This window comes from Takifugu rubripes, chromosome 1 (assembly GCF_901000725.2).
Source record: "Takifugu rubripes chromosome 1, fTakRub1.2, whole genome shotgun sequence".
In the NCBI taxonomy this organism is placed as follows: Eukaryota; Metazoa; Chordata; class Actinopteri; order Tetraodontiformes; family Tetraodontidae; genus Takifugu; species Takifugu rubripes.
In genome coordinates, this window is record NC_042285.1 from 1,853,632 (window position 1) to 1,879,852 (window position 26,221).

General features: G+C 46.6%; 4 protein-coding genes across 11 annotated transcripts in view; 3 read left to right on the forward strand and 1 right to left on the reverse strand.

Moving 5' to 3' along the window:
• Positions 1 to 778: 778 nt before the first annotated feature.
• Positions 779 to 3,371, forward strand: LOC101074102 (dickkopf-related protein 3-like). 2 transcript variants are annotated; one of them, XM_029832881.1, is made up of 5 exons: positions 779 to 1,524; positions 2,228 to 2,404; positions 2,545 to 2,719; positions 2,788 to 2,989; positions 3,120 to 3,371. In XM_029832881.1, the coding sequence occupies exons 2-5, from the start codon at positions 2,243 to 2,245 to the stop codon at positions 3,178 to 3,180; spliced, it is 600 nt and encodes a 199-aa protein (XP_029688741.1). In that variant the 5' UTR covers positions 779 to 1,524; positions 2,228 to 2,242; the 3' UTR covers positions 3,181 to 3,371. The 2 variants fall into 2 exon arrangements, with proteins under 2 accessions (XP_029688741.1, XP_029688732.1); XM_029832872.1 differs by lacking the exon at positions 779 to 1,524 and having other exon boundaries at positions 1,874 to 2,404.
• Positions 3,372 to 4,386: 1,015 nt separating this feature from the next.
• Positions 4,387 to 6,551, forward strand: tectb (tectorin beta). Its single transcript, XM_029832851.1, has 10 exons — positions 4,387 to 4,604; positions 4,699 to 4,889; positions 4,988 to 5,139; positions 5,248 to 5,320; positions 5,421 to 5,524; positions 5,614 to 5,697; positions 5,882 to 6,044; positions 6,173 to 6,251; positions 6,331 to 6,357; positions 6,430 to 6,551. The coding sequence occupies exons 1-10, from the start codon at positions 4,538 to 4,540 to the stop codon at positions 6,501 to 6,503; spliced, it is 1,014 nt and encodes a 337-aa protein (XP_029688711.1). The 5' UTR covers positions 4,387 to 4,537; the 3' UTR covers positions 6,504 to 6,551.
• Positions 6,552 to 6,568: 17 nt separating this feature from the next.
• The window catches only part of gucy2g (guanylate cyclase 2g), a 62,858-nt gene continuing 43,205 nt past the window's right edge, over positions 6,569 to 26,221 (reverse strand). Inside the window, exons 1-24 of one of the 7 annotated variants that reach the window (XM_029832814.1) lie at positions 23,297 to 23,312; positions 22,361 to 22,548; positions 13,377 to 13,480; positions 12,803 to 13,151; positions 12,597 to 12,721; positions 12,043 to 12,225; positions 11,790 to 11,934; positions 11,576 to 11,711; positions 11,396 to 11,499; positions 11,159 to 11,325; positions 10,951 to 11,091; positions 10,710 to 10,793; positions 10,067 to 10,171; positions 9,923 to 9,994; positions 9,676 to 9,844; positions 9,450 to 9,605; positions 9,151 to 9,328; positions 8,827 to 8,967; positions 8,562 to 8,754; positions 8,316 to 8,490; positions 8,154 to 8,252; positions 7,701 to 7,792; positions 7,523 to 7,630; positions 6,569 to 7,422 (exon numbers count right to left, since the gene is read on the reverse strand). In XM_029832814.1, the coding sequence (XP_029688674.1) occupies positions 7,327 to 7,422; positions 7,523 to 7,630; positions 7,701 to 7,792; positions 8,154 to 8,252; positions 8,316 to 8,490; positions 8,562 to 8,754; positions 8,827 to 8,967; positions 9,151 to 9,328; positions 9,450 to 9,605; positions 9,676 to 9,844; positions 9,923 to 9,994; positions 10,067 to 10,171; positions 10,710 to 10,793; positions 10,951 to 11,091; positions 11,159 to 11,325; positions 11,396 to 11,499; positions 11,576 to 11,711; positions 11,790 to 11,934; positions 12,043 to 12,225; positions 12,597 to 12,721; positions 12,803 to 13,151; positions 13,377 to 13,480; positions 22,361 to 22,394 (3,156 nt within the window). In that variant the 5' untranslated portion in view covers positions 22,395 to 22,548; positions 23,297 to 23,312 and the 3' untranslated portion in view covers positions 6,569 to 7,326. Of the gene's footprint in view, positions 7,423 to 7,522; positions 7,631 to 7,700; positions 7,793 to 8,153; positions 8,253 to 8,315; positions 8,491 to 8,561; positions 8,755 to 8,826; positions 8,968 to 9,150; positions 9,329 to 9,449; positions 9,606 to 9,675; positions 9,845 to 9,922; positions 9,995 to 10,066; positions 10,172 to 10,709; positions 10,794 to 10,950; positions 11,092 to 11,158; positions 11,326 to 11,395; positions 11,500 to 11,575; positions 11,712 to 11,789; positions 11,935 to 12,042; positions 12,226 to 12,596; positions 12,722 to 12,802; positions 13,152 to 13,376; positions 13,481 to 15,227; positions 15,482 to 22,360; positions 22,653 to 23,283; positions 23,358 to 26,221 lie in introns of those variants that run through there. The other 6 variants (XM_029832813.1, XM_029832809.1, XM_029832811.1 and 3 more) reach the window with 6 other exon arrangements.
• Positions 14,819 to 20,993, forward strand: LOC101070795 (acyl-CoA synthetase long chain family member 5). The gene is made up of 22 exons (XM_029832838.1): positions 14,819 to 14,974; positions 15,539 to 15,629; positions 16,188 to 16,347; positions 16,434 to 16,545; positions 16,817 to 16,881; positions 16,958 to 17,059; positions 17,141 to 17,240; positions 17,558 to 17,736; positions 17,844 to 17,876; positions 17,950 to 18,001; positions 18,069 to 18,142; positions 18,204 to 18,281; positions 18,352 to 18,486; positions 18,558 to 18,692; positions 18,778 to 18,873; positions 19,037 to 19,109; positions 19,406 to 19,494; positions 19,673 to 19,789; positions 19,931 to 20,074; positions 20,264 to 20,365; positions 20,447 to 20,518; positions 20,781 to 20,993. Exons 3-22 carry the CDS (start codon positions 16,192 to 16,194, stop codon positions 20,916 to 20,918), a joined length of 2,052 nt encoding a protein of 683 aa, XP_029688698.1. The 5' UTR covers positions 14,819 to 14,974; positions 15,539 to 15,629; positions 16,188 to 16,191; the 3' UTR covers positions 20,919 to 20,993.

A 26,221-nucleotide genomic window follows, 5' to 3' on the forward strand; every position in this document is an offset into this window, starting at 1 on the left:
TGGCAGGGAGCAGGTGTGCCTCTGGGGATTAAGAAGGGGGCTCATTAGTGTCCAGATTCAAAACAGGTGTGCGGGGCGAAGTGACTCACGGGCATGATTGCCCACAGCTGTGACATGATGTGCGTATTTAATGAGGTGGGATGTTTACATCTGCACCAGTCAAACCGGAACCAGTTCTCATGATTCATTTCGGGAGCGTCGCTCACGTTGAGATCACAGCTGAGCCGATGGATTTAAACAGAACCCAGTTGTAACGCGCGCTCACATCTGTCTCCCTCAACAATTAGGCTACACTGAACGTAGCGTAACAAGGTGAATGCCAAGAGTCAGGGTGACCTAATCATTCCAGAGCAATGAGATATGTGAGCAGAGTTCCCTGTGGCTGACAGCAGCTTTCTGGGAAGCATTGCTGCCACTGTCGCTAAAATTCTCGGACCGTTGACTGAAATGCTCCCAGGATCGCTTTGAAAATGGATTTTTTTTCCCTCAAAGTGTGCTAGGTTGTTTAACTTTTAGATAAAACTCTCTGCATTCCCGCCACGGCAGGGCTTGCTATCGTTAGCATCCAGTGTTTTCTCTCTGGATAATTGTCATGCATTTACATATTCTTGGTGGCAGACAGCCACCAAGAATATGTAAATGCACAGATGTCTCAGCTGCTTAAATCCTTATCAACGCAGGCTAGCGCAGGCTAATGACATAATTGGCGCTCTATTATGGGGCACAATAGCAACAACCGGATCAATTAGCGACACGTAAATATGAGTTAGCAGGAGTTTGTTCACCAAGCAGGTTTGTTGAAACATGCAATTTTCTCATTTTAATTAGAAATACGTTGGAATTTGTAACCAAGCACCTCCAAACATGCTTTCCTGTTCTAAATTTGTGCTGAAAGCAAACGATCCCCCCCTTTAATGACGTTCGTAATGCTGTGCTCACTAACAAAAACATGGGGCAGGGTGGTGTTTGTCCATTGTAATGGACCTTGACTCCCCGCTGGGATTCCTGAATGGAGCTCCAACGTCACACCACCAAAACACCCTGGCCAGCGCAGGGATGGATGAGCGATTAGCGGCAAGGGCCAGGGGTCAAATGCGTATTCAGCGCAATAAATGGCTAAATGTTGACAATCTTTGCCTGATTTTATACACGATCCATTGGGATCCACTGGGGCCTATCAGCAGCATCTGTGGATGCAGCTGTTTTCAATAATGATTCAAAAAATCCAGATAAACAGTGAGCGGATCAGTAAGTGGAGGACAAGCAGAGCTTAAGCTATTTATAGATCAGCATAAAGAGTTTAAAGTATAAAGAGAAAAGGAGATGTCCACCTTTTGCTCAGCACCAAAAAGGTCATTAATCTTTTAGCGTTCGCCAACCAACCTGATGTGAGAAACAGCTGGAAATGTGTGAACGTCCAACAGCAGGCTTCAGCTATCCGCCCGGTCTCGGTTTTAAGATGAAACCGCCTGGAGTCGGGCTGCTGTTGCAACGTTAAAGGGAGCCGACTGTGAACATCTGGATGTGAGTGTCCGTCCGTCCTCCCACTCATTTATTCTGCAGCAGATGTCATAGCTGCACTGATTTCCTGGTGTGAAGTGACTAAACCACAAATGAAAGTAAAGAAGCGAGCAAAAATGAATGTTTCCCTCAAGCAAGCAGCACCACCCCCCCCCCCCCACCCCCCAGGACTAATAGCTGATGGTAATTACATTTAATGAGATCATGGGGTCGTCTGCAGGGTGCAGCTCTGCTAATTGTTCTCAGCGTGGGGTCTGAAGTGGGATAGGGCAGGGGGCAGCGGGGCCAGGAGTGTGGGGGGGCCTTCGTGGCCCTACCTGTCACTCAGTGGGGGGTGAAACGTGTCGTGCACTTGTCTGCCTTTGTCCCCCCTCAGTTGTTTGTCTGGCAGAGACAAAGCCGGCAGAGGTGATGCCTGTCTCTGCTCCATTGTGTCAGACCCTCACGCCTGTCCGCCGGCCCCTTATCTGCCCTCCTTCTCTCTGCTCCACCACTGCTCGTTCTGCCACTATTTTCTGGCTGCAGGGGGTAATTTAGTTAATCTGTTAACAACTAATTGTCCCCTCCTACCCTATTGCTTGAATAAACAGAATGTTGGTGGGGGGAGTCGGGGCCCCCCTGCGCTATAAAAGGCAGGGTGAAAAGGCAGGCAGCCACCATCGCTGCCTGGATCCTGGCAGTCCTGGATCACTTTTCCTCTCTTCAGCCAGCGCAACTCTTCATGTCCGAGATGTCTGGGAAGCCGTCCCTGCTCTTCCTGTGTTTCTGCGTCTCTGTGGCTGAAGCTCATATTTGGGCCTGGATGCTCAACATGCCCCACCGCCCTCCTAAAGATGGCGTGAGGTCCCCCAGGGAACACCCCCCTGTAGCTAGAGCAGCCACGGTAAGACATCAGTGGATTCTAACTCATAACTTTGAAGCTTCTAGGGAAAAACGTAATGGCGAAAATGCCGAAAAATCGCTGACTCGGTGCATTTTTGCCACCGGCGCCAGTTTAAGATTTCCCATTTTTTTCCTCTGTAGGCCGTGTGTGACCAGGAAAGGGCCTGTGGACGGGGTTTCTCGTGCGATAGACACTTTGGTGTGTGTGTTCCTCAGCGAGGGGAGGGCCACTACTGTCGGAGGGATGCCCAGTGCGTACGTGGCCTCCGCTGCATGTTCGGGAAGTGCCACCGCAGCATTCCCAGTGGACAGGAAGGTAAAAACGCACAACCCGACAGGGCTGGGAAATGAACGCGCCTCCAAAACGATCTGTCCCGCGTGCAGGTGCCAGATGTAAAGTGGACAGGGATTGCCTCTCATCCATGTGCTGCGCTCGGCACCACGGCGAGCGGGTGTGCAAGAGGCGCCTGGTTCGCGGCGCCGGCTGCTACATTCCCGACGGCGGCCTGGCGTTCAGCATAAACCAGATTTGCCCGTGCGATGAAGGGCTGCTGTGTCGTGAAGACAGCGCCCCACACAGGAGAGAGTGAGTATAACAACCTCCTGATATGAGTTCCTGGGCAGGAGCCGGAGATCTAGTCTATGCTGGATTTAAAATCTGGAGGTTAAATACTTCCTGGTAGCCGTGAGTCTCATCGGATTTGTTTTCCTTGCAGGAGAGATTTTATTTATCAGCCAGAATGGAAAACCTGGACCTGCCAAGCGCCCACGCCTTGACTGCACCATCACTATCAAAGCTATTTATCTTGTAAATAGGTTGTATATGATTGTACATTAGAAAAATATGTATTAAATGTATAAATATGTATTTAAATGAGCACTACTTCTTGCCTCTTTCAACAATGCTGTGTTTTACCTGTGGGTCTTTCTTTGCTGTCTGTATGAAGCTGTTTTTAAAATGATAAATAAAACTGACCAAAAGAAGGAGGGCTGCCAACCTTTAATGATTTTTTTTTTTTGTTCAACAATATCAGCCTTAACAATTTTTTGCTCTTTAAATACTCGTTTCATCCAGACCGGACCAACACCAACGCACAAACTCTGGGTGGGGGCAGGTTACTTTGAGGTTACATAACATGGTGGAACGGTGCAGCTCCCGACCGTCCAGACGCTGTAACGTTAGCTGTCTCTTGACCGGTTCTTAGATTGGTATCATCTCCCAGACTGCTCATTACAAGTTCCCCATTCAGCTCATTGACATGCTAATGCCTCGGCGCTCTGCCCCTTAGGTCACTGGGTTGCTTAAAGGACGTTAGTGTCTAACAACTTTGCTCTCATTTTACAGCTCCTAAGTCCCGGAAAGGATGTTTGTGACCATGGGAACGGAAAAAAAGCCCTCGTTCTCCAATGATTGGTGTTATTTAACCTGCAACCTCATCTTCATTCACACAAGATAGCTGTTAGCTGAAGAGTAAGAGAGCATTCTTAGCGTTCAGCTTAATCACTGGTTAAGCCAATAAAACCCACGTGAGCACACCAGTGGACACTGGGAACGTGCTCACTATTCTCAGGGCTGCTATCACACTTGATGCTAATTCATCTATTTACAGCTCTTTAAAAAAGTTTAAATTAGCCCAGTTGATTGGGAAATTGGAGCAATGACACAATAACCAGTCTCTTCTTGTCATTTTTTATGTCGTTTTGGGTTGGATGTTTCAAAAACAAGCTAAGCTAATGGGCAGCCACTGCCTTTTAAAGGGAATCTGTGATATGAGGAGAAGACAACCTTAATTGTCCTTCAGCAGCACATGATTGTTCAATCAAACTTTGTGATCTGCAGAAAGGTAACTTTGTGAGTTCTAATCCCTGCAGGCTGCTGTCATTTGAAAGTCAATGTCTGAGCAGCACAGGGATCTTTTGTGGGCAGCTCCACAATAGAGCTCTTAAACCAACCCTGTCGGGGGAAAAACTGCAGGCCAACAAACGGCTCCTCACTCTTACCCGTGACGGTATAAAACCTGCCGGGTTCGTCCAAACCGCGGTCGGAACAGCAGCGCTGGTGGACTGGTAAAGAGCCACCATGATCCTCTGACTGCTCTGGGTATTCCTGACCTTCTACTAGCAGTGCTGCAGCATGGTGCCTGCCGGGGCTTTCCTACTGTTCCTGCCTATTGCGTGGACCTGCCCCCCTCAGAAAGCAGGTAGCATCGGACGCGTTAGCCTCCAACTCTTGATGCTGACGCACAATCTGGATGGAATGAATCCGAAGAGGTTGCGGTTGTGTTTCCCTTTCAGATTACGTCATGGTGTCGTGTTTCCCCAATGCCATCATCGCCAACGTCCCGGAGTGTCCCTACGGGTGGGAGATTGACCAGCTGTCCCTCGGTGGCGTCTGCTACACTGGGATTCACAGCCAGGGCTACTATCGCTTCATCATCTCTGACCTGACGCCCAAAAACCACTCGTACTGTGGCACGCTGTCTGAGGTGAGACGTTCAGGTTCAGTGTATGTTCAGGGTGAAGATTTAAGGTTCTGGTTCAACTAGTCCATCTTAAATATTCGTCCCTCGGGGATTCTCCTCAGTTCATGCCTGGCAAAGACCCCAAGTACATCTTCTTTAACTCCATTGTGTCCAACGACACTTTGCTAACGGTGAGACACCAGCCGGTCAACTACACCTTCAGCTGCGTGTACCGAGCGGCCTACCTGGTGAACCACGCCGTCTTCAGCCAAAGGTAAGCGTCTGTCGAGGGCGCCAGCTGCCCGCTGTGACCGCGCAGAACCTGCGTCCACTCTAACCCGATGACCTGCAGCGTTTTTACTAAACCCTCTGCTTCTTCTAGAGTGGCTACAGTTTACGTCAACAATGGCAGTTTAGGGACGTTTAAGTCACAGTTGTCTATGAACGTGTTCACGGTGAGTAGCTGGAGCGGCGCCGCCTCTCTAGCGGAAGTCTTTTTTTGAGTGTTTGATGCAACGCGTCTCCAAAAACTGGAACAAATAACATATTTTGTAGAATTCCAAGTTTCTCTATGCCAAAGATGCTCCGTACGTCATCGACACTTCTGAAATCGGCTCTGAAGTTTTCATTGGTATCGAGGCAAAAGGTCTGAGTAACAGGTACAACCGGAAAATAAACCTAAATTATTAGTCACAGCTGAATTGTTTATTTCTAACGGGCCCCTTCGCCATAATGTGATTTGTCTCAGATTTAAAGTTGTAATAAACAACTGCTGGGCGACTCCAACGCCATATTCTACAGACAACAAGAGGTGGAGTCTGATCATTAACAGGTACGACATGAAGGGTTAAGCCAAGTGGGCATCAACCCAGTCTGAGGTCCACTGTTAGACTAAACTGAAGGTAGACCCTGACAAAGTGGGTAAAGATCTAGCTGTGGATGATGGCAGAGCAGGGCCAGAAAGGGTTAAGAGGACAAAGACGGATGGGTCGACTCTTGTCTTTGTCTCCCATCAGCTGCTCCTCCGACAGCACTGTGACCATCTTTGAAAACGGCAAAGACAGCCGCTCCACCTTTAAGTTCCACTCCTTCCGCTTCCAGCGGCTGGAGAAGGTGTCGACGGTGTGGCTGCACTGCGAGGTCCAGGTTTGTGACGGAGACAGGCTTGTCTGCCAGCCAGTGAGTATCCTCTCTCAGTTCTAACACAACTGACGGCTAAAATACTGTAATTGTGCTAATCGGCTTTAATGAGTGGTCGTTAAATTGACGTGCTTCTGCACTTTGTCCTTGATAATTGCGGTGTCCAGGCTCCTTGCTCTTTCAGGAGTCTGTCGACGGAAGCAGGGGGCAGTGGGGGCATCCTTACATCTGAGTTCCACATTAAAGGTGCCCCTTTAGAGATGTTTCAAATCCGCTTTTATTTTAAATGCAGATTTAATTTTGTGTTCATGTTTCTGTGTTGAAGGAAGCAGCAATAATGGACACGCTAAAGGTAATTACAGTCAATAACAGCCGCTACGCTCAGTTTATCTCATCCTAAAACATCTTTTCTTTTCCTTTACAGCAACATCACTCCTCATCCCAACAGTCATCCTGGTAAACACGTGCTGGGACTTATTAACCGTGTCAAGAACGTAGTTTTCAGCAGCTGGTTTGCACAAAAACACGAGAAGACGGATGGAAGCGTCTGACATGCTCGAATGTTATGTTATTAACACGTTTATTCAAGTTCTCATGTCTTCTTTTGAACATTAACTTTTACATTACATATTTGACCTGTCCAATAAAGATTAATCAAATATCTTCATGTTTTCAATAAATACAAAAAAAACGTAATTAACTACGACAATTAGCAGGAAATTCAGGGATGTGTAGAGAATGTATGAATGTGAAACAGTGACATTTTAAAACATTAATTCATATTAATTTTGCAAGTAAAAGTACTGTTTTGTTTCAAACCACCCTGAAATTAGGATCAGAATCTGTTTCATAATAAATAAAAAAAGGCTAAATTCTGTTGTTACTGAGGTGGGGTTTTGTTTTTATGGACTGACTCATTTAGGTCAGAGCAAACTTTCTTCAATATGACTTGAAAGTTTGCAAAAGTATGAAAGTATGGATATTTATATTAAATTGAAACAAAAACGCACTGAATTGCAAAGAGATTTGTGAAAAAGAATCCATTAAAATCACATATTTATCTGACTGAAATGGACCAGATCAGAATGTGGATCTCCCTTCTGGCCTTTCTGCATTGGCCAAAACCTCCTCAAACCAGTAGGTGGCGCTTTATGTGGCCCTGACTGTCTGTAACCCACCCACAGGAGTCCACGCTCACTGGATCAGCGCGTGGAGCCCTATGTTTGTTGAAAATTATCACGTTTTGTTCAGTTTTCCTTTAGTTTCTTCAGAATTCAGATAAATACGATGAAAAAAGATGATGATGATGATGATGATGACTCTAAATGTGCACTTTAGTCATACTGGTGTCCATGATATAGGCCTTGGTGAGGCCCTTGTGGGTTGTTTTCTTTGGACCTTCGGCCATTCCGGGTATCTTCAGAAGATCGCAGGTGAAAGAAAAAATCAGCACTAAGTCGATGTTGCTTTAAAAAGAATGAGACATAAGGTGTTCTGTTGGAGGAGCCCTGATGTACCTCTGGTGGTAGTTTTTGACCATCGGTTTGTGGAGCGCCATGAGCTCCCACGGGAGGATTGAACCCCCGCTTGTTCAGCAGCCAGTAAGTCTTGTGGGACCCTTTTCCCTAAAACAGTCGGGAAGATGACTGAAACCTCTGAGAGGTGACTTCTTCGGCAGCACAGGTCTTTGCTCACCTTAATTTCGATTTCCCCCCGTTCCTCCAGCTCGAATGATCCGGCCTGGAGAAGAATCTCGGCTGTGCACTGAGATATGTGGATCTTCAGGGCTGTGGGAAACATTCCGACTTCAGTGGCCGGTTGCTCAAAGCTTGCAACTAAAGTCCTGAAAGAAGAATTCTCTGCAGGACCTTCTCCCATGGTTCAGTTAAGATTAGACCCAAAACGCTGCAATCAACATAAAACCTGCAAGTTTCTGCCAGAGAACATTGTAAAAACAGCTTTTTAAAGCACGGTATAACTTTGAATTACAGTCACCAAATTTCCTTTCCGTTTTTCGGAAGCGGGATTGTTATTTGGCAATTGTTCGGCCTTGATAAATTTAGTTACTGAGCCGTTTCCAGGCAGATGTTCGGGCGGCCATAATCACACTGCAAAAAAGTTTAATTTTCCTTTCAAGGTTTCACTCACGCGAGCTGTTACTTTCCATGCGTGATGCCATGTTGACCGTGTCGCCAAACAGACAGTAGCGAGGCATAGAAGTTCCCACCACTCCGGCGACCACGGGACCTACAAAGCCCACAATCTCAGTGACCTTTTCCCATTTAAGCTCCGTCATAGCTGTTGTCCTACCTGAGTGAATTCCAATACGGATGGCCAGACTCTCAGCCGGCATGTGGCGGATTTTAAAGACCTTGATGGAGTGTAAGAAATGCAGAGCCATTGTTGATATTTCAATGGCATGCTTGTTACCATTGGCGATGGGCACGCCGCTGGCCACCATGTAGGCGTCGCCGATGGTTTCCACCTGGACAGGGAGAGTTTTGGAGTTTTTCACCACAGCACCTTTGTCATGACCAGGCCTTTTCCAAGGCTCACCTTATATACGTCGTACATCCTAATTATGTCATCAAACAGGCTGTAGAGGTCGTTGAGGAATGACACCACCTCCAGCGCGGAGCTGACAGCACACATGGAGGTGAAGCCCACGATGTCAGAGAAGAAGATGGTGACTACACTGTAGCTTTGCGGCTCGACCGATTTTCCCGCCATCAGCTGATCAGCGATGTACCTACGGAGAGCAAAGCAGGTCATGAGCAAAGGTGAGACTTGGTGGCATCTGCCATGCTGTCACATCGGATACTTTGGTAACATGCTGGAGAGAAGTTTTTCTGTCCGGGTCTTCTCCACGATGAGCTGGTTGGTCCTATCCTCAACCACTTCCTCCAAGTGGTTAGCATATTTCTCTAGCTTTTCCACCATGTTATCGAGAATATTCGCGTGACTGCAACAAGAGAAATAGTATGAGGAAGAGGTTCAGTTTGGTTGGTTGATTGAATTTTTTGCCACTTCTTTAACCCCTAGCCCTCTGCCAATGAGACATATCGTATTTCAAAACATTGTGGGTTTACTTCATAGGACGTTAGCATGGCGATGACTTTGTGGACATTGTGAGCTCAGTCCTGACCTGTCTGGGCAGGTGTCCTTCAGCTGCCTTCTGATTGACCCAAACGGCGGTCGGTGGTCAGGGTTTTCATTCCAGCAGGCCCTCAGCAGAAAATTGATGTTCTCTTCACACAGCTGATCATTCAGCAGTGGGCGCAATGGTTCCCCTTGGAAAGGCGTTCGCAAGTGCATGATGATTTCTGGAGGGAAGCGGGATACCAACGAAGGGCTGTCAGTAGTTTTCATTCAGACTGAAATATTTCCGTTGTGTTCTGGAACTATATGAAGTGATTGGACTGCCTCTACTAGCGTAACGCTAACCTTTTGGTTCCAGGTTGATATCTTGATATGGACCAGACTTGAAGTTGTACATAATCTCCCACAGGATGATGGCAAAGCTGTAGACATCACCTTTGGGTGTCCCAGTGACTTGGCCACCGACTTTTCTCAGAAGTTCTGGTGCCATCCAGTACATATCTACAAAACAGATTAATGTGCTAGTTCTTAGTGGATAGCACTCGGTGTATTTTGTTCTGAACTCACTGACCACCATAATTGCTGTTTTCTGCCAGGTTTATCTGATTTCTGGTGCCGTATTTAAATTCATTCAGCCCAAACCCGGAAAGTTTGATCTGAAGTCGACTGTCCACCAGACACGTGCTGGGCTTCAGATTCCCGTGAAACTTGAGATTACTTTTGTGGATAAAGTCCATTCCCTTAAATACAATCAAATGGGTTGAGATCATTCTGTCTGTTTAAAAATCTGGGATGTGCGGGAGCTCAAACGGACTCACGTTGACAATGTCGTAAGCAAACGAGAGCTTGAATATCCTGTCCATCTCTACATCCGAATCACTAAGAACATCCTGAAGCACAAAATACCACCAGTCAAGGTAGAGTTCTAAAGCTGGCGATTAAATTTGATCCACAACCTCTACCTTCAGACTTCCTTTCCGGCAGTACTGCATGACCAGACAGACGTTTGGCGGCTCGATGCAAACACCGAAGAACTGCACCAGGTTCTCATGTTTCATCTCTTTCATCTGTCAAAGAAAGACAAGAACAGTGACCATGTTTAACTGCAAGGATCTATCTTAAAGACATCAAATCAAACTTTATTTATATATGGCCTCTAACAGCATAGCTGAGATGTTAACCTAATGATTAGACGACCCCCTAAGTATGATAATTTGTCTGTCTATAATAGTAACTGGAACTACAGAATTAGTAACAATAAGCTTTTTCAAAGAGGTAGGTTTTAAGCCTAATCTTAAAAGTAGCGATGGAGTCAGCCTCCCGTACATGGACAGGGAGCTGGTTCCATAGCAGGGGGACCTGGTAGCTAAATGCTTGGCCCCCCATTCTACTCCTAGAAACTCTGGGAACCACAAGTAGACCAGCATTCTGAGAGAGAAGCGGTCTAGCGGTCTAGGCCTCTGAGGACCTTGTAGGTCAAAAGAAGGGTTTTAAAAATTATTCTAAATTTAACGGGCAGCCAATGAATAGACGCCATTACAGGAGTTATGTGATCTCTTTTGTCAAGACATATCAGGATATGTTAAAGGAAACAAGACACTTCACCTCTGTGAACTCCTGGATAATTGAGGGTTTCTGGAAATTCCTGGTATAAGGGTTCTTGATGTACTTGATAGCGACTTGGTTTCCCTGTACGGAATAAGGAATATGTGAGGGGTCGGCCTATGTTATGTTAAATAACATCACCTTCAGGTGAACAATATCGGCTGTAAAGCTCCTCAGCCATTCTTGGGGTGGTACTTTTTATTCTGATACTATCGCTTCATCCTAGGCTTAAAGCTTGTACCTGGTACAGGCCGATGGTGGTGTAGATGTTTTCCTTCCCTGTCTTATCCTTCAGACCATAACTGTTGCTGGAGAAATTGGACTGAGAGCTGCTGCTTCCATTATGACTGGCTGTGTTGCTCAAAGATAATCCGCGAAGTCCCTGGAGGAAACAAACCCTGTCATAGTCCACCAACTCGCTCCAACGGGGGATAAGTGGCCCTGCATACCTGGGACTCCCTTATGATGGTGATGTCACTGTAGTTGATCAGCCACCAGGAGGAGTCGTCAAGTCGCGTCTGAAGTCGAAGCTTCTGCAGGACCAGGAGACCGATGCAGGAGACGGCGAGCATGCCCATCAGGGGGAAGGCGACCAGTAACGCGAGCAAGGCAATGTCTGAGTTTCAGATGGCCGTCAGTTTCAAAGAAGAGTAAATTTGGGTTTTAGTAGAGACGTGGTTTTTCACCGTTAGTCATCCACTCGCAGAGCTCGTTGTTGAAGCCACATCGGGGTTTATCAGAGGGAGGTCTTCCTTTTGGCCATACCACAGATTTAAACATGGACGTTGGCCTGGAATGACATTTTTTTTTTAGTTTGCTTTATCCAGATCAAACAAACAGACAAAGAAACAAATAAGAGACACTACCGGACAGATTTGGTGTGACTATCAAAATGGAGGACGGGCACAAACTTCATGGTGCCCTCGACATGCTGTAGATCATAAATGGAATAATCCAGGTTTCTCTCCCCATCTTCATCAAAGTGGACCAGTCCAGAAGCTCCTGAAAGGGTTCACCAGTGTTGCGTTAAACTTTCTTAAACATATTTTTTTACGGTTAAAGAGCAAAGCAGAGACTAACCATAGAATCGAATGTCATTTTTATATTTTAATTTCTGCAGCAGCATCTGCCCGTTATGAGGGTCCATGCCATCTTTAATGACCTCCTTCAGCCCCATCGTATAGAGGAGCACGGCATCGTGTAGATAGGCTGAGTAAGGGCTAACCTAAAAAAGATAGGAACAAAAGAAAAACCAAAATATTTGTTTTCAACCAATGAAAACTATAATTTTCCTCCTTGGGTTTAAATTCCTCAAAAAGTGGCTGATGCTTGCCTCTTCCTCTGATGTCAGGTTGCTCCAGAATGGGGGTCCCTTGAGCCTTTCGAAAACCCGCTCAAAGAAGTCGTAATACTCGTATCCTTCGTAGGATTTCTGTCCGATGATGAAGGCCATGTCAAATGCCGTTATGGCATCCCGGTTAACCCTGCTGCTCATGCCAGTTTTCCATATGTTGTCCTGCAACATTAAACAAAATAACCATCTAAAACAGCAATGCCCGAATTAGTGATACCACCTTGGAATATAAACCCAACGTTGCTCCTTGAGGATTCTGATGGTTTACAAGTGTTATTTTAGCCTCCAGCTCTCCACCCTGATATCAGAATTACCTACCTTGCAAAGGCAGTTTTAAAGCAGGTTGTGACACTGGTTTTACCTCAGTTCTCTGGCTCCAGGTGGTCAAATGAACAAATAATTAAGACCCGATCTTTTACGATTGAGGACTCATCAATCATTTTGTCGGTAGGTTGTGGTTTTCCTCACCTGTAAAACCTCAGTTTTGGACAAAGAGTGCAGCTCGAGCTTAATGAATTAAAGGTTTTACTCACCACACTTTCACTGACCTCAAAATGCTGCACCAGGAAGAAAATATAGTCGCCGTTCATCAGCCCCTGTTTCTCTGCCTCCAGCAACAGAGCCATGCAGTCCTCTTTGTTGGTCAGAATCACAATAACTACACAAAACAGGGATTTTTATTACTCCTGCTGGAGGATATTGTTTGATACTGTTGAACAAATCTCAGCGCTTTTCTCACCACGAGTGACTTTTGCGATGTATTTAATCTTTTGATAGATGAGCTGAGGGTTGCTGGTGTCAAATTTCACTGTGGCCACCACATTGAAATGTGTTTTCAGGTGATTTTCCACAGTCTTCCACAAATCATCCACTTTGTCCCAAGTGTTTGTCTCCAGCCCCCCGCCGATCATCGCGACGTGGGTCCACCCGAAAAACTGCAGGGTCTTCACGAGGACCTCCGCGCTTCTTTTAAGAGGGGGGACGATTTTGATGTAAGAGTCGTAGGTGTCTCTGCTGTCCATTTTGGAGGACTGCCCCACAAACCCAAACATGGGGATGTTCCAGGTGGAAGCAATGAGGCCCGTGACCTGTATGGCAGCTTTAGTTTAAATAATGTTGATGCTATTACATCACATCAGAGTTTTCCTCACTAGTACTGAGCAGGAAGTTAATCATCAAAACATCACACTCCACTACCATCACCTTTAAGATCTCTTCTTCAGACAAAGGTCTCTAAACTTGCAACTTCAACAGCCATTTTAATTAATGATGATTAACTCCAATTATAATTCAAGAATACAAGCAATAAATACCTCGGCTTCTTCCGGACACGCTGGGCCAAAGAGCGCGGACACGTTTTCTTTCCACACCTGGTGAATGAATCCCCCCAGGGAGATTTTGGGATCACACTCGGTGTCTGTGAAGACAAAGTCCAGGCTGTAGTTGCCCAGTAATGAGGGATTGTTGTTCACCTTCTCCATGGCCAACTGTAGGGCCGACCCCATCCGCAGCGCACTGAAGGGCAGCGACATGTTCCAGGGAGCCTGGAAGCCAATCATCAGCTTCTGAGATCGGGATCCATCAGTGGCGTTGAGGATGGCAGCAGTAACGAGGCTGAGGTGAAGCACAAGTACTTGTCTGGTTGCAGAGCAGAACATCGCCCTCGACATCTCTCTCATCCTGCTCGCCGTCTCATCGCCCAGAGTTTTAATACCCGGGAGAGCACGTGAATGTGACGAGTAGAAGGCGGAGAAACAGAGACGTTAAGTCGTCAGCAGTTCGTTTTAGCAAAGCTGGCTTGAAACGTCAACTCAATAGTAAAAATTTCTCTCAAAGGCTTCAAGGAGAGCTGATTTGAACATGATTGTTAAATATGACCTTTCGTGTTCATATTCCGAGCAGCGCTCCGGCAGAGTGCACAATTTCAATACAGCCCAACTGTTAATTCCTCTATCTGAAAGGCAAAAGAGGGTCTGATGTCTTAGTTCTCCATTTTTATAAATATTCAACCTGCCTGGAGGTTTTATATTTAGAGTGATTTAGTTGGGAATAGAGTGGAATTATTAGAAGAACTGTAGAAGCACAGTTAAAATTGTTGCTCAGTAATCAGTGATTCAGAATATTGAGAACATTGTTCCGACCTGTCACTGACATGAGATCTCTTTGACAAGGCTAATAACAATTAGCTGAAAGATCATCTGGGCTAAGTCGCTAACGTTAGCTCTGGTGGGTTTTAAAGAAAAGATAAGCGGCAGAGCATCTGGACGACGCACAACTTTTTCACCTTTAACCAAATCAGAAACAGCTTTACCAGTCTGTCTGTTCTTATATGTGTGTCTTTAATTTAATTATTTTATTGCATAATTTTCTCAACAGGCAACTGAACTGAATATTGCAACTTTAGTGGACTATAAAGGGCATCATCACAAGGGATTAAATGACAATCCCGATGAAAGTGGATAAAAAATGCTAATTGCGCATTGGTGCTCGAGGGTCAGATTTAGATAAGGCACAGATTAGATGTTATCAGCCCGTTCCAAAGGTGTATCAGACTGTACGCACAGACTGATACACAGATCAGATCACTGACTCAGGTTCATAAAGCACATGTCAAAGTACATCACAACCTTCTCGGCTGCATGTAAACACAATATTTCAAATGCTTGTAGTTTTGGTCAAATTGTGTGGGGTGATTTAATTTAGAAAGCTAAGTCGGCCTCACGCAGAACTGCTGTAGGTCTGGGAGCGATAGCAGCTGTGACAGCGAGGGTACACCTGTGTGAGGTTAAAGGTGCTAATGACCACAGGTGGGCAGGTCTTAAATTAGTGGTGTTGCTGGTTTCAGCTCCTTTCTCCCCAAGAGGACTCTAGCTTCATCTTGGCCCCAAACCACCTCTGCTAATCCCACCAGGTAATCTCTAAGGCCCTCATAATTGAGATAGTGATGAAACCAGTTAAAGGTCCTGACGATGTGCTGAGTCGGCATTAATCCATTGGACCAGCTGGGCTGTTGTGTTCAGTTATGTTAGCTCCTAGAGGCTAATGCTAGCCATTGCTAGCATTAGCATTCAGAACATGTCTTGTAATATATTGCAACCAAATGTACAATTTGAGCTGCACAATGTTAAAAATGTGAAAAATAAAAGGTTTGGAGGTTTTCTGACCCGAGTTGTCTGCAGTGAATCCTGGGTTAAAAATGGGCAAAAATAAATCCTGGAAATAAGCTTAAAACTGGAAATAAGCCCCCACTAGTAAAGCAAACCTTTATTAATAGGCAGGTATAAAAGACTAACTCTGAAAGTAGTTTAATAAATTGCAAAATATGTACTTTAATATTATGAAATAGATGTGAACTGTTTTGAAATCTGCATTTTTTTTTTGTTTTATCAGCAAGAGCAATAGTGGCGTGAAGGTTCAAAGGTCTGTCAGCTTTTTTTTTTCTTTTTTTTTTTATGAGCGTTTGTTCTTGTTGTAGCTCCTATCAGAGCAGAGGAAGAGGAACTACTCTTCACTCCGTTGCGTGTCTGCCTGTCCGTCAGCTGGGAGCTCGAGAGGACCATCAGCAGGTAGGACACGCTCTTCAGTATTGTCAGTAATGAGGTTTTGTGAAGCACTTCATACTAAAAGGTCAATATTCAGTAGAATTACTACCTTCTGCTTCAGAAATATAAGGATTTTTCAGCCAGCTCTAGTATAATTTGTGCACTTTTGCAGGCTGATTGCCCATTTTTGTCCTGTTAGTCAGAACACACACGCTGGCTCTTACAAGTGCAGCTAGCGAGAGTAATGGCAGCACGTGTGCACGTGTGGACGGCAGGGAGTCAAGCTGTGGATGTGGTGCTGATAGTGATGCTGCTGGCAGTGGCCGCCTCCATTGTCTGCTTCTCTGAGGCTTAACTCGTGTTAAAGGTGACGGCACCGGACCAGGGGGCTGCGGATGTGAGGCTGTTGTGATAAGTGAACTATTGCAGCACCTCTGGGCTCGAACGTTTTAAGGGTTGAACTCCGTCTTCAGTGATAATTGTTGCGCAATGGCGTCGACTTTGGCCTCCCGGAGGCGAGATTGAGGGCAGAGGTGACCATTTCAGGACACGGAGGTCAGTCTGGACTGTTTCTCGTCCCAGCACCATGGACTTCCTTCTCCAGTTCCTGTTCTCCCCGCTCCCCACTTCGGCCATCATCTCCCTGTTCGCTCTGGCAGCTGCTACCCTGTTTTACCTCAACACCCGGCCCAGTGCTGTCCGCTCGCCCATCGACCTGGACAACCAGTCCGTGGGCATCAAGGTAAATGGTACCCTGAAGCACGTGTAGAGAATGTCGCTGACACCACAATTAAATTCTGACACTGGTTTCTGATTCGGTGTCTTCAGGATGGCGCCAGGAAGGCCGCGCTGCTCGAGAACAACAACCACCTGGTGTCGCATTACTACAGCGAAGCCAAGACCTTGTATGAGGTCTTCCAGAGGGGTCTTAAAGTTTCAGGTGACGAAGACTTTCCGCTTTATGTTCACGCTTTGTGTAATCCTCCCTTCCCAAAAGGTCCTAGCAGAGTGAAACGGAATGTTAGCTGACTTTACTGCGACATGCAGCGGGTTGGATCCCACAACCTCGTTACATTTGAAATGTTTTGCGGTCATTATATACAGGAATGACAGGAGATCAATCAAAAGTGTGTGTTGCACATAAAATGGCCAAAGGACCCATGATCATGCATCACTGCCGCAGATTAACGGGCCTCATCTCCCTCCTCCAGGTAACGGACCCTGTTTGGGCTACAGGAAACCAGGACGGCTGTACCAGTGGCTGAAGTACAAACAGGTGAGAGCAGCACGCCGCGGTTAAACGCCCGAATAAACGCACTCGCTGCTGACCTTTAACCCACTTCTTCCCGAAGGTCTCCGATAGAGCAGAACACCTGGGGTCGGGTCTTCTTCACAGGGGCCTCAAGCCGAGCTCTGACACTTTTATTGGCATCTTTGCACAGAATAGACCAGAGGTAAGTGGGGGGGGGGGGGGTCCAAATGTTTGGGATTTCTTTTCAATTCGAACCTCCTGTATCTTCATTGTGCTCACTCAGTGGATTATTGGCGAGCTGGCCTGTTACACCTACTCCATGGTAGCAGTTCCCCTGTATGACACCCTGGGTCCTGAGGCTCTGGTCTTCATTATCAACCAAGGTAATTGGATGTTCTCTCACTACGGTGCTGGTAATGAGCCCAGTACAGTCACTGGTTCCCAAGGGGAACTGGCGAGAGCGGCCTTTAATCTCCTCCCTTGTTTGTCACACCTGCTCCTTTTAATCTGCTCCTCTTTTTGATTTTATGTGATGATTTCTGGGCAGATTATCAGACAGGAAGCATGAGACAGCCCACTGCATCATACATGCAGGTTTTACTGGTTTTGAGGGTTGAACTCGGTCAAATCACACTTTCTCGTGAGTGATTGGCATCCATTGTTGCGTGTTTGGTTGTAATCTCCCGTTTTCCGGCTCCAGCGGGGATCTCCACCGTCCTCTGCGACAATCAGAACAAAGCAGAAACACTCCTGCAGATATGCGAGAAAGGCCAGACGTCCGTCCTCAAAACCGTCATCGTCATGGACTCGTTCGGCGCCGAGTGGGTGGAGAGGGGCTCCAAGTGTGGCGTGGATGTGGTGTCCATGCAGGACGTGGAGGTATTGGACGACTGATCTGATTTATGCTGCCCTCACGCCACAGAATGAACATTTTACATTTCCTCCGAGCTTGAACCCGATTGAAATTTATTCTTTTTGCCATCCAGGCCAAGGGGAAGAGTAACCTTCAGAAGCCAGTCGTAAGTTCGTGTACAGTCTCGGGAGGTTTGTGGCGGGGCGCCGTTTCTGACGCGCTGATGTTTCTTTCGACAGCTGCCAAAGCCAGACGACCTCAGCATCATCTGCTTCACCAGCGGCACCACAGGTGATCATCTCCACCTGCCTTAAAGGGAAAACAGTCGGCTTTTAACCTGGTTTGTTGACTTTTCCAGGAAACCCCAAAGGCGCCATGCTGACCCACGAGAACGTGGTCTCGGACGCTGCAGGCGTCCTCAAAGGCTTTGAGGTATGAACCCGTTGATGGAAGATGTTGGTTAATAATTATTGAGACCTGTGTTCTGACGCAGACGACCATCGTCCCGTCCACGGAGGACGTCACCATTTCCTTCCTGCCTTTAGCTCACATGTTCGAGAGGGTGGTGCAGGTGAGGTCCGGACCGGCGGACGCTGCAGAGGTCGTCCCCCACTGTTGACCCATGTTCCCTGCCATTTCAGACGGTGATATACGGGGCTGGCGGCAGGGTGGGATTTTTCCAGGGTGACATCAGACTCCTGCCGGACGACATGAAGACCCTTCAGCCCACTATCTTCCCCGTGGTGCCTCGGCTCCTCAACCGCGTCTACGACAAAGTTAGTGCCGCGTCTCTCTTCACGCTCGAAACGCTCCAACCGATTCTGACCTCGGACGACCTCCCGAACAGGTTCAGAGCGGCGCCAAAAGCCCCTTCAAGAAGTGGCTGCTGAACTTTGCCGTGGACAGGAAGTACGCCGAGGTGAAGGAAGGCATCGTCAGGAACAACAGCCTGTGGGACAAACTCATCTTCAACAAAGTCCAGGTGCTGATCCGCTCCAGGAAAAACTGCCCAGGAAGTGATTTGCTCAATGTAAACTTTGCCCCACCCCACCCCCTCTCTCCTGTAGGCGTCTCTAGGTGGGCGAGTGCGGGTGATGGTGACGGGAGCGGCGCCAATATCGCCCAACGTCCTCACCTTCCTCCGAGCGGTTCTGGGTTGCCAGGTAACCAAGCTCCACCCCCTTTAACCTTTCTCACAGCAGCCATGCTTGAACTGGAGTAAACCCTGGGGGTGTAAAATAGCCTCAGCTGATCTTGACTGTGGTGCGTTGTCACCATAACCGGGTCGCATCAATCTGACTCGGCTGTTTTTGATGCGTCTCTCAGATCTTTGAGGGTTATGGTCAGACGGAGTGCACGGCCGGCTGCACCTTCACCATGCCGGGAGACGCCACAGCAGGTAGTGAATCAACATGGTGGAAATCGGGGCTGTAAAGAGTTTTACAACATCTATAAATGGCAATACCTCTGATAGTGGAACCTGGACGAGGACGGAGGCATAAATCACCATTGTTCAGACCAAATTTCCCTAAAATCTGTGGCTCCTGCTGACAGCAGACATAAATAACAGACCCCAGCTGATATGTAATAAGTCTCAGATGAACTTGTTACAGTTTAGAACATGTCGATGTCAAACGATCTCAATGCGTCCTGTTGAAAAGACCTTTTCACATGACTGGTGCACGTTTAAAACAGGTCACGTCGGGGCGCCGCTGCCGTGTAACATCGTGAAGCTGGTGGACGTCGAAGAGATGAACTACTTCGCCTCAAACGGTGAAGGAGAGGTGAGAGGAGAGGACATGGATTTTCAATAATGGGAGATAATGGTGCTGTTTGTACAGTCTCTGGATTATCTGTCGGAAGTTCAAAAACTCGGGATCGATTTTCCTGGTGCCAAGTTCAGCCACGACTTAAACATTTCTGACCTTTTCAAACGTTTCTTTCTGGTTTGTTCATTTCCAGGTCTGTATCAAGGGTAAAAATGTCTTCAAGGGGTACTTGAAAGACCCCGAGAAGACGGCAGAGGCTCTGGATGACGATGGTTGGCTACATACTGGGGACATTGGAAAATGGCTTCCAGTAAGAACCACCAGGAAACAACTGTTGTTGCTTTGAAACAATAATTCGACGCGACTGACTCCTGCTTCAGATCGATAGTTTGAAGCTGTTATCAAACACTCGGCCGGAAGTTGGACATGTTTGTGTGATTTTTCCCAACAGAGCGGCGTCCTGAAGATAATTGACCGGAAGAAGAACATCTTCAAGCTGGCTCAGGGGGAGTACATCGCACCGGAGAAGATCGAGAACGTGTATGTGCGCAGTGGTCTGGTGGCCCAGGTCTTTGTTCATGGAGACAGTCTACAGGTAATCCAGAATCCCTCTAAACCTAGGGTGCCCACATCCAGTCCGCGAGGGCGGGAGTCCTGCCGGGTTTTCTGTCCTACCAGGCATAAAAGGCTCTCTCCCAGGTTCTTTTACCTGGTGGGACAGAAATCCCAGCTTGAGTCCTGAATGTGGGCGCACCTGCTCTGAACTAACGGCTTCTGACTCTAGTCCTGCCTGGTTGCCGTCGTGATCCCTGATCCGGAGGACCTGCCCAGTTTTGCCAAGAAGCTGGGAGTCCAAGGTTCCTTAAAAGAACTCTGCAAAAACACGGTAATGTGCGACTCGATGTCTTTGCATCCCATCGCAGGGGGCAGGAAACTGACTGGATTTGATCTTTTCTTTTCTTTTCAGGAAATTAAAAAAGCCATTCTTTCAGACATGACCAAACTCGGAAAGGAAGCAGGACTCAAGTCCTTCGAGCAGGTAATGTTTAAAAATAACATGATTTTAATAGCACTTGAATGGAATCATACTGTCGATGTATAGAGTTATGTGGTCTATCCTCTGGTGAGTTCAATAAGATTCTCCAGTTTAATAAGATTCTTAATGTATAAATACGACTAACCTTGAAACAAAGATGTCGACTTGTTCACATTCACTCTTTCAACTGAGCTTCTTTAATTCGCTCTGCTGCCATGAATAGACTTGTCCAAATGATTTATCTGTATTTTCCTCCTTTGTGCAGGTGAAGGATATTTACCTCCACCCAGAGCAGTTCACCATTGAAAACGGTCTGTTGACGCCAACTTTAAAGGCCAAGAGGGCCGAGCTGAAAACACTGTTCCAGCCTCAGATCAACCAGCTGTATGCAAACATGTCATGAACAAATTAAACCTCTGCTCTGGTCGTGATTTTTGTGGATTGTTCTTGGATTAAACTGTTAAAATGAAAGCAGCAACAAAGATGCGGGTCCACTGTGTGTTGGTTTTGGGGGTGGAAGAGGTCACCCTGGACAGACGTTTCAGCTACAACCTGATTAATTTGTCTTTAAAGCCTCGGCTGACAATGTAGGACAACCACAGAAGTCTAAAATGCTTCTCTTCCAGGTGTTGAAACTATGAATTATATATTTCCCATTTAAACCAATTGGAAGTGAAAATTCTTGTTTTAAAATGAAACTAAACTTGCCGCAATTATTCCATTTTAGTACGTTACTGCCCCCGTGTGGCAGAATACAGACTAGCAGCCTTCCGATTAAAAATACTTTGGAAAAATATATTTTAAAAGCTACATTAGTGGGGGAAAATACCTTCTGTGGGTATCAGGCAATTTCTTTGAGAGGAAATTACGTAATGGGATTCAGAATAAGTCCATCCGGAACTTAAAACAAATACATCTGTTACATTTAGACTAGGACTTCTCAACTTAGACTATAAAAAGTCAATTTTAGTAAATTGATTCCAAGAGTGAAACTCGTGCACAGAGTGATTATTTCAGCTGATTAAAAGCTAAAATTCACTGGCTCAGAGGGGGGAAAAAGAATATTGTGGAAAAGGTTGAATTGGAGCCTCCTGGTGTCACAGTCTGATTAGTTAATTAACACTAAATATATTTAAAGATTTCCTGAGCCTTTTTAAATAGTCTTGGCCTTTTCCAGTAGGCAGCACCACCATAGAGAAGATCTGTTGGCTGTTCTGAGCGCACCCAGGAAAGCTTAAATGGTATCTCATTCAGCCCTGTCATCTGCTGGTGTTAATGTGTTTTATCACGTTCAGGGTCAGAGCAGCACCCACCAGGAGATTTCAGAGCCCTTCCTGCTTCCATCTGCTGTCATGGAGCTGCTGATGTTAGCAGCATCTGGCTGGGAAAACTCAGCCCACTTAAAGGCCCATTGAGACGTTGGACCAGGAGCTGAAGCCTGTTATGGAGCAACCATATATATGCCTCAGCAGTGCCATAGACTCAAAAAGATCCTTCTTTCTACCACAGAACCTGAGTACCGGATGGAGTTGATCGGTTTTGGTGTTTTGGTCTGCGTGTCTGATGTGGTAAAACGGCGCCCCCTAGCGGCGGCTTGCGGCAGCGCCGGCAGCTAGACCCGGGCTGTAGCTGTGGTATCGCTCCGCTACACCTGGCACTTCCAGCGGGAGAACCCGACGGCACCGTCCCCTCCGCCGCTCCGGACACGCTGCTGGACACGGTCGAAGCCTCCAGCCTCTCGTTTAACCAAGAGAGCGATCCGTACGCAAATGCAACACCTTTTTACGGCCTCGGGGTGTTAATCGCTGGATAGAGCTCGCTCTCAGATCCCGGGATTAAAGTTACCTGACAACCGGAGCAGTCGCGCCGTCTCCAACATGGCTTCTTCCGCCACAGGTGACCCCGATGAGCAGGTAAAAGAGTTCAGAAGCTCCCGCTGGGAAGTTTTCTGGTGATTTAAGACACCGTCGTTCTCCCGATTTTACACGGTGATGAAATGGGTCGCAAAGCGCGTCGTTTCGAGTTGAATCCCGCTTGATAAAGTCGTGTTTTCCATGGAAGAAAGAGGAGAAATAGTGCAAAATCTCAACACTCAGTTCAGCCTGAAGAGTCAAGAGAAACTTTCCACAAATCAAACCCCGATTTAAACATTTTCCTCTATTCGAAACCATTTAAAATAACTTGATCTTGATCCAGGAATTCGTCATTAATCTATCTCCCGTTTCTCGGACACCCGTTGCATAAATTCCAAGTGTAACTTGAATAATGAACTAAAACACTGCTTTTATTTGAAGGTCAGCCAGGTTGTTGGACAATAATTCTTCGTGAAGTTTCTCGTCCAATATTTCGATTCCTGTGGATCAGAATATTAATGACGCTTCGTCATAAAAGTGCTTTTACACCACGTGAGACCGGCTTGAATGAAATATTTACTAAAATAAGAATTGAGAACTGCTCCACAGGACGCCGTTGGCGTGTTTCCCCTTTTTAGATGAATGTCTCAACGATTTCATCAGTTTGAATAGAAAGATGCTGAACTTTAAGGTTCCAACAGAGGCAGCTAGACCCCGCCCACGTCCTGACCCCGGAAGTAAGTGGACGCCACGATGACCTGGTGTGTGTGGAGTGTGTGTGGAGTGTGTGTGTAGCCTGGCTTAAGCACCAATAATAGAATCCCTCTGTTTGCATTAAGCTGTGGTAAAGAACATATTTCCATGCAGGGAGGTGTCAAAGGTTAAGTCTTTATAATCAATAACTGCAAAAGTCACCTGCTCAGCTCACCTGTGGGCGGCGGCTGTTTCTCCTGAGCGTTGTGGTGTCCTGTCATCGCCGTGAGAACGTGGCGGTTGCACCAGCGCTCCGGCTTACTGATTGACGCTCTCTGGCTCTCGGAGGGCTTTGGTGAGTAAACATGACCTCAGCTCAGGAGGTAACGCCAGGTGGCCGCGGCGGCGTTTGTTTACAGAGAAGAGGACCTTTCAGCCGCGCCGCCGTGCCAACCGCTTCAAAGGGCGTCAGCCGCCTTTAAACCCCGTGTGACCTCCGTCTCCCCAGCACTGTCAGCTTTAGAGACTGTTTACGGTGGCCGAACGAGCCGTGAGCACGCCTGAACTCCAGACAGCTGCTATCAGCTAGCCTGGTTTAAGCCCCTCGTTAGCTGGTCCAGTCGTTAGTGAAAGACCAATCGAAGGTTCGGACCTAATGAAGCATTTCAGATGCTAAACAGTGATAAGGGGACTTATTTAAAGGTTTTCCCGGAGTCTTGCCTCTTTAAATAATGGCGTTCGGAGGCTAACGGACATTAGCCTGCGCGTCTCCAGCCCAACATCTGGGTATGGAAGGAGAAGTCGGAGAGTGAAAGAGTACCAGTGTACCAGGAAGAGAATGGGTTCGGACCCTTTGGGAGGGGGGCGCGGAGGGTCTGGGTACTGGCTGGCACCAGGGTCTTTTCTGCTGTTGTCCTCATGAATGTGTCAGTGTGCTTCGCCGAAGGCTTTCTAATGCAGGAAATGAAACTAAGTAAAATGATTTTACTCTGATAGGACAGGCTGACTTTAGTTTTCTGCTTTTACCTACCAGTAGAGTGCTAATATTTCTATTTATAATTTGTCTTCTCATACTCTATATTTATATTTAGAGAGGAAATGCAACAATTTGTCTGAATGCTCGGTAATTAGTTTGCGAGTCATAACCAGCAGGTGTCAGTGTTGACTCAAATGCTCTATTAAAATCAGAGTTTCTAAAAGGACAGTTGAAATATGGTGAGTTGTTGTCATTCCTATTCCATTTACTCTGTGTGTGTGGGGGTGTGCGTGCGCATGTGCGTGCGTGCTTGTCTGTACGAGCATGAGTGTGAAAGTGGGTGTGAGCGACTGACTGAGTTGGTGTCTGACTCATCAGGTTTCGGCACAAGAGGAAAGATTTCCTTTTGTTTATTTATTGGTTTATTTCCGACATACAAGTTAGAGGCTATTTAAACGTTGTTGATGTTGAATTTGTGGTGAAATATTGCGGCGCCGTCGCCATCCCACTGATCTCTCTGGGAATACTGGTGGATCCCAGAGGCTGTTCCACAACACGGAGTCGGTTTGAACTGGTTTGTCTTGATGAAGGCGTGCGATGTGTCCGAATTCCTGTCATGGAAGAACCTTGTTATTGTTCTCTGTTCATTTCATCAGATAATATTTCCACTGGTCAGAATTAGTTTGTTGTTTGATCCTGGTTGATTCTGTTGCCTCACTTTGGGATGTAGGAGACGGATTTAGGAAGGAATCTCTTGGATCATCTGGATCTCTTCTTTTACAGGCAGTGAACTTATGATCATGTGATCTATTGTTACTGACCTGTAATTCTGAGTCCTCTGGTCTCTTTTTCTAGTTTGAGAGTTGTAGGTACCCAGAAATGACCCCCCACAGAGATCTCCAGAAAGTCCTCCAGAGAATACGCCAGAGAGATCTCCAGAAAGTCCTCCAGAGAATACGCCAGAGAGATCTCCAGAAAGTCCTCCAGAGAGTCCTCCAGCTCTGAGCTGACTCAGCATTCTCTGCTGAGTGTAGTTCCTCTTCTTGATGAATCACTTCTCTCAATTCATCCATCTCCTAGCAAGTTATTTCTTGTCACAATTAGATCCGTTAATATTCCAAATATTCTCCCCCTCACCTTCTTCTGCTCCTCTCCGTCTTCTCTGCCTTCATCATCCACCATTTTTGATCCGATTTTTTCGATCACTCTCTCCAGTTTTTCGATCTCTCCCTTTTTTCGATCTCTCCCTTTTTTTCGATCTCTAACTTTTTTCAATCTCTCCCTTTTTTCGATCTCCCCCTTTTTTTCGATCTCTAACTTTTTTCGATCTTTCCCTTTTTTCGATCTCTCCCTTTTTTCGATCTCTAACTTTTTTCGATCTCTCTCACCCTGTTCTCCCCCATCCCTCACAGGTATTTCTGTGGGTCTTTCTGGGGGTATCTTTGGAGGTCTCTCTGGGGGGTCTCTGGGGGTCTCTGCGGAGGTCTCTCTGGGGGTGTCTTTGGAGGTCTCTCTGGGGGTCTCTCTAGAGATTTTTCTGGGGGTCTCTCTGGTGGTCTTTCTGGGGGTCTCTCTGGTGGTCTCTCTGGGGGTGTCTTTGGGGGTCTCTCTGGGGGTCTCTCTAGAGATTTTTCTGGGGGTCTCTCTGGTGGTCTTTCTGGGGGTCTCTCTGGGGGTCTCTCTGGGGGTCTCTCTGGGGGTCTTTCTGAAGAAAACCAACACTGAGTGACTTTGAGCTGCTGTTTCTTTTTGTAACTGAATGTGCTGTGTGCAAGCTAAGCTAATCAAATCAGTGAAGACCTACGTATAATCTCACCATTATGATTTACAGTCTTTTGCTTTGTTTGGGACCTGCTATCTTGTGTTTCCCCCCTCCCTTAGGCACATTTGAATTCTGTGTAACTAGGGACCTCCTATTTTCAATAAAAGAAGGATGGCGGAAGTTGTGCCTCAGAACGTGTTGGAGATCTGTAACTGAGCACATCTCTCCGTTCTCCTTGCAAGTAAAATTCAAAACTGTTGTTTTTGCCTCATTTGTTTTTCTCATGTTTCAGGTCGTTTGAACCTAACACTGTGTCTGTTGTTGTTATTGTTGTTAATGTTGTTTACCAGGGAAGAGGAGCTGTTGATACCTGTGGGTAGTTTTAACTGGTGCCTTGCTTTTTTCAAGCTGTCAGAAATGGT

Coding starts and splice junctions, on each gene's coding strand:
- tectb (XM_029832851.1), top strand. CDS start 4,538: ATGGTGCCTGCCGGGGCTTTCCTACTGTTCCTGCCTATTGCGTGGACC. Junction 5,321..5,420: donor TGTCTATGAACGTGTTCACG/GTGAGTAGCTGG, acceptor CATATTTTGTAG/AATTCCAAGTTTCTCTATGC. Junction 5,698..5,881: donor TGGAGTCTGATCATTAACAG/GTACGACATGAA, acceptor GTCTCCCATCAG/CTGCTCCTCCGACAGCACTG.
- LOC101070795 (XM_029832838.1), top strand. CDS start 16,192: ATGGACTTCCTTCTCCAGTTCCTGTTCTCCCCGCTCCCCACTTCGGCC. Junction 17,877..17,949: donor GTAACCTTCAGAAGCCAGTC/GTAAGTTCGTGT, acceptor TTCTTTCGACAG/CTGCCAAAGCCAGACGACCT. Junction 19,495..19,672: donor CCTCAAACGGTGAAGGAGAG/GTGAGAGGAGAG, acceptor GTTCATTTCCAG/GTCTGTATCAAGGGTAAAAA.
- LOC101074102 (XM_029832881.1), top strand. CDS start 2,243: ATGTCCGAGATGTCTGGGAAGCCGTCCCTGCTCTTCCTGTGTTTCTGC. Junction 2,405..2,544: donor CTGTAGCTAGAGCAGCCACG/GTAAGACATCAG, acceptor TTTCCTCTGTAG/GCCGTGTGTGACCAGGAAAG. Junction 2,990..3,119: donor AGCGCCCCACACAGGAGAGA/GTGAGTATAACA, acceptor TTTTCCTTGCAG/GAGAGATTTTATTTATCAGC.